Below are 5,984 nucleotides of genomic sequence, written 5' to 3'. Positions count from 1 at the left end.
GACTCCAGTGTTGTCGTTGATCATACTACAGTTTTTCTTTTCGGCCATACTTAAGCCTTCTTCACAGAATCTGGCTGTCCTGGACTTTTTATAATTCAGAGAATCTGAGTCTGAATTTGCCTTCGATACTCGATAACTCAACCCTTTTGGGCGATTTTTTTACTAACGTATTCTTGATATAGCCGGCAGGAATTGCTCAGTGATTGTACCCCAGTCCCAGGAAATGAGGGTTTCACGGTCGATTTAAAGTAATCAGTTCGCAAACCTCTAACATATTTCTTTCTTGCTTCACAAAAGTTAAAATACTTGGAGCAAGTCCAATATTGCTAGTAATATAGTAATAAAGTAATATAGTAGTATAGTAGTATATAATATAATAAATTCTAGTAATATAACCACATAATCCTCATAGCCCCTGATGACTTGAAGTGAATGTCCGGTGAGGCTAGACTCTCAACAACGACCTGTACAACAAGGTGTAACACAAGGTGAAAGGCTTGTTAGTAAAAACAAGGTGAAAGGCTTGTTCGTAAAAACAAGTGAAATGGATGACATGGGAACGTTGAGTATCCGGCCCCCAGGACCGAGATCTCGTTCTCATTCCGTGTTCGTCGGAAGTTCCAACTCCTTCCTCCCCAAGTATAGAACCCAGGTCAGTTTCTAATTTGTTAAAAGATAAATTGAGATTTCTCGATTTATTGTTGAAATATCGATCCTCCGCGTGGTTATTCCTAAGGAGTGAAATTCCGGCAGTGAAATTTGCTTGTGTAGTACTAGTCAATCATAAAGTACACACAATATCACTGTGGCTCACTCATGCATTGATATTCTTCTCAAATATTGTTTTTCTCTTCGATCTTCAACTTTTAATTTTAATTTTTGTCTGTTTATTTTCGATTTACTGAATATTGAAACTATTGATACCTATAATTTAGTTTATGTTTCACTTTACTTTATCTTAACACACTACGGGTAGTGACCTGCACGTAAATTTAAACCACCACAACAGAAAGTAGCAGATTGCAGATTGCAGGATCAAGGGTGTTCATGTCGATTATCCGAGGTTAAATAAAATTTTATAAGAAATGAGAGCACAAATTGCAGACAAATCTAAAAAGCCATATTATAATCACTATTTTAATTTGTGATTCCTATCTCAATGTTATCGCCAATCACTAATCAGGCAACCTATAGAATTAACTTTTATTGTGCACGTTTTTTTGAATAAATTTGAAATAATTAGACTGCTGACACGTAACCATAGCCAACCATATTGCTACCATTTTCCCGTGAAATTACCGTTATTGAGCACTGACACCATTGTTTCAGAAGTATGTTGTGATCAATTTTGTAGATTGAAGAAATCAATTTTAAATTACCGCCAAGTCAACAACTTAAAAATCTTGATCATTCGATAATGATTCAGGATCTCGAAAATCGCTTGATTTTAATTAGTTTTTGCTAAAACGTTTTTCTTATGATGAGTCATGAGTAGACCTGGCGCAATATCTCGCAGGCTTGCTGCCAATCTTGCCGTATTAAATTACGAAACGTCGGAAGAACGTAAGACCACGCCGTTATAACTTAGCTGTCATGTCACCATAAGCTCCTCCTACCATTCGAATTAATTTAGCCTACTACTTGACTGACTTTTGATCTTTGTATGTTCATCGTTAGCCTGTAAACTAGACCTTTTTTGACTTTTAGATTTAGCCTACGCTGCTTTTATCATTATAGTTAGTATTGACTTGCCCACATCCAGAAAGGTGGCAGATAATTTGCGAGGAAATTTGGGCCAAAGAGGAAAGTTTTAGAAGACCTGACTTCTAAAAATTAAGGGCATAAGAAAATTTTTAGGGGGGAAACATTAAACTGCACGGAAATTTTAATATTTTTAGATGTGGTTTCACTTGTAGTCTTGCAAGTTTGCTGCTCAATATTCTATTGTTTTATCTTTAAAAATGCAAGTCTTAAGAAGATCGATGTTTTCCACAGTACTACTACTAGTAACCAAGTCAACTGGAATGATTTACTAACTTTTCTAAACTACCTTTTTCACATCTAACGAATTTGCATCATTGTTATTTTATATGTACCAAGATTGACTAACTGATTGAATAATCGTTCACATCTTTCGTCAACAACTTTCATCATAAAAACTTTGACCAAACTCAAAATTTGATGACCTCAGCCTCTCCTCCCCCCACCGTCAGAACCGCTCCCCTCTTTTAAGCTGCAAACGTAACATGTGAACCATTCCTTGATAAAGTAAAGATTACGCCGCGATTAAAACTGCATTAGACTCGTTTACCACCGTAAATTGCACTATATAAGCACGGTCTAAATGTAAATGGAATATTAAACTACATATTATTGCGTCATATTCCAGCCCTGCACAATTACCCCACATATATAATTTGGGCCTCTCCAAGTTGTCACTAAAAGCCTGGCTGCCACTCTGATCCCAGCTACAAAGATTCTTTGACCAATTGTGACGTAATATTAGCTGCCGCTACTGCCTACTACCCCTGCCTCGGCTCACCTGAAAATTCTCCCTCTCTCTCTCCCTCTCTCTCCCTCTCTCGCTCTCTCTCTCTCTCTCTCTCTCTCTCTCTCTCTCTCTCTCTCTCTCTCTCTCTCTCTCTCTCTCTCTCTCTCTCTCTCTCTCTCTCTCTCTCTCTCTCTCTCTCTCTCTCTCTCTCTCTCTCTCTCTCTCTCTCTCTCTCTCTCTCTCTCTCTCTCTCTCTCTCTCTCTCTCTCTCTCTCTGTCTGCCTTTTACGACGTAGCTCAAATCGCCTTAATTATTTAACCACATAATCTGTGCGGTTCCAGTTGTGACTTGTGTCTGCGTTGCCTATCTAAGTATCTAGCGTGAGCCGCCTGATATACCCGTATCCAGAACGTGATCAATATAAAGCTGTATTAGAGTTACGTAAGTGTCGTCCTGCACCACAACAACATCGTATAATATCTGGTGGTGAGGGTCCCTTATTACACTTAGCTTCTGACAGGTTAGTCTGATGCGCCCCGCCTCGTCATGGTGTCTTCCGTTTCTGCTATTTTCGCTTGTTGCCGCGGCTTCAAACGCCGGAAGAATGCCGTTAATCCCAACAAAGGAGTACAAGTTGAGTTGCCGAGGAAGGGGGAATCTCCATCGTCGCCCATCAACAATATGGATAGTCTCCGAGAGATGGAGCTGTCACCGTGCGACGACGAAATTACTTTATCAGGAAAAGATGCGACGTCTGGTTTGCGCGATCAGCCCCCTCCACCTGTGGAGAGGCCGGCAGAGTCTCCAGAGAACGAGAATTTACCAACAACAAACGAGGAAACTTCACGACATATTGTCCATACCACAGATGAAACTGTCTTGAGTAGGGAAAGTAGAAGTGTGAGGCAACCGCGGTCTGAAAGACGTGGTGTTATGGAGAGGAGGAGGTCTATTGTTAGCTCGAGAACCTCTGTAAGTATAGCGTCGTTATAGCTGACAATTTTCAAATTTAAATGTCAATTTGCTGCTGTGGACAGTAAATCCCGGATTAATTAACTTCGGTTATTTGATTTACGATGAATGGGGGTTTGACATATTTAATATGTTTGCGAACGATTAAAACCACGATTTACCGCGGACCCTGATTTACTACAGCATTTTCCTTCCCCAAACTCCACGCGACGGGGTTTGATTCACAATGTAAGATTAAGTTAATTAAAATTTAATTGATTTCATTATTTCATTGACGGTGTCATGTCAGATTTGTATCAATTTATCTTTCTTCCAGTGTTTATCATTCCATGTAATTAATTTCTCTGCATGCCTTTCGTTTAAAGTATTTAATTTCCACTTGGTAGACCTGCTTGTGGGCGAATATCTCACCTATATCATAAGTCTGCAACCTTGATAGGATCACTATTAACATCAAGGTACAAGGAGTAGCTGGAATCACCCCATATTTGATATCGGCTGTAAACACTAACAGAGACATGCTAAAACTTCTGGCCTGATGGTATTGTAATATCACACACCTCCCAATCTGTATTATGTATTATTAATACCATTATAAGAGTGGTTTTTAACTTTTCTAAACAAAATACAGCAAATCATATCGACTCAGTGTTAAATGATTATTGTATATTCACATATAATAACAAACTGCTGGCATTCAATTTATCATATCTTTTTCGTAGGTTTATAGCAGTTTTTAACTGCCTCATATTTTTATTTTATTTTCTTTTCTTTTTTAAAGTAGGCCCTCAACATTAAATCACCAGCACGCCAATTTTACCATGTGCAAGTTAGTTTATTAGCCAGACAGGTTTCATACTCAGAATTGTTGTAAACCAGTAATTTCACCCTCGGTTAGCCTCGTTAGTTAATAGTCTGTGATGGTGGTAACAGCACTAGTTTGACGTACCACGTACCACCGACCTATACGTGATAGTGTCGCTACTCCTTTAATGCTGACCTACATCTGCTCTAATTCACTGTCTCATTTATTTTTATTGTTTCTATAAGTGTCTCGTAGAATGCTTTCTCTTTCAAAAGCTCTCAGAACGGTCTGGTATCGTACAGTTGAGTTGCTCATTTTCAGACTCCTCGTTATCCTTTATTCATTATCTGGCAGCACTTAAGCCCATGTACGAGTTGAACCCTGCAGGTTGATGAAGATAAGTTGTCTTTTATAAAACCTCCAGTTCTCTTACTTTGTTCTTCAGTTGCAAATAATCTCAAATTATGTATGATTCAACTTGTTGAGTTCATTGCAAAGTGCATATTTCCCTACAGCACCATCTCATGAACTGTATTCTGCCACAACCTCTTTATCCGGTCATTACCTCAGAGTTCATAGCGTAGTACCATTGTTTGGCACGTCTAATGGGGCCCCGTTCGTGTAGAACAAGGTGTAGGACAAGGTGTAGGTTCCAAATTTCCAACCTATCTAGTGTAGGATTAGGGTTAGGGTATGGATTTTTCCAGCGTATCGTATCTAGGAAAAGTCATAATTAAATGAAGTTGTCCGGTAGCCCACACGAATCATATGAATGAGCCAAATATAAAGTTAATAACTTAATAAGGTAATGGATAGTTAAATATTAAGTCGAATCTGTACGAAGCTGCAAAGGCCAGCTGTCTGCGATAACGTTTTGATGTATAATATAACGAATTTAATAACCCTCATTAAACTCATAAGATGGTTTGTTAACTTACATCTCGATGACAATAAGGTCGCCAATACTGCATTTAACCACCATACAATCTTTCTTTAGTAATCTCGTCGCACGACTACGTCAGTTAGTCAGTACTATACATCCAACTTTTATCTAATTTAGACATTGTTAGGGCACTAAAAACAGTACCTGATCTTGAGTACACTGGTATAAAGCGAGTCTTCGACAGGAAGCAGACCCATATACACTGACTCTACCAACCTCAGTGCCCTTTGTCCCTCCGGCTAGCATTGAGCAACCCTTCCTCGAGTACCTGCCAGCACCTTGATGGGGTAGTTATGAGTTAATGTAGGACTTGATTTGTATCGTTCCTCTCTCTCTCTCTCTCTCTCTCTCTCTCTCTCTCTCTCTCTCTCTCTCTCTCTCTCTCTCTCTCTCTCTCTCTCTCTCTCTCTCTCTCTCTCTCTCTCTCTCTCTCTCTCTCTCTCTCTCTCTCTCTCTCTCTCTCTCTCTCTCTCTCTCTCTATTGGTAAATGGCACCTTAGGTGATCTTAATAACATCAATGTGTCTTATTATTATATATATATATTTCGTTGCTGTACTCCTATATATATTTCATTGCTGAACTTCTACACAATAAAAAAGCGGTTTTGATATATATATAAATAATTATTATATGAATTTGTTTGAGAAATTGCCACCTACTAACGTTTGTACTTGTAATGGATTGGAGGCAACCACTATAATTTGTGTGTAGTTTGTACCTATAATAGATTTTAAATTCTTAATCGATCTTTGATTTTATATTGTACTCCA

At 38.7% G+C, this 5,984-nt stretch overlaps 1 protein-coding gene across 1 annotated transcript in view; it reads left to right on the top strand.

The window, feature by feature from the left end:
* The first annotated feature begins 389 nt into the window (after positions 1 to 389).
* Positions 390 to 5,984, top strand: part of LOC134815072 (cGMP-inhibited 3',5'-cyclic phosphodiesterase 3A-like) — a 51,803-nt gene continuing 46,208 nt past the window's right edge. The window contains exon 1 of the mRNA XM_063823535.1: positions 390 to 652. Within this exon, the coding sequence (XP_063679605.1) occupies positions 545 to 652 (108 nt within the window). The 5' untranslated portion in view covers positions 390 to 544. The remainder of the gene's footprint in view (positions 653 to 5,984) is intronic.

The sequence above is a fragment of the Bolinopsis microptera genome, chromosome 5, assembly GCF_026151205.1.
Source record: "Bolinopsis microptera isolate Bmic1 chromosome 5, MBARI_Bmic_1.0, whole genome shotgun sequence".
Lineage (NCBI taxonomy): Eukaryota > Metazoa > Ctenophora > Tentaculata > Lobata > Bolinopsidae > Bolinopsis > Bolinopsis microptera.
This window is presented reverse-complemented; position numbering and strand designations above follow the sequence as displayed.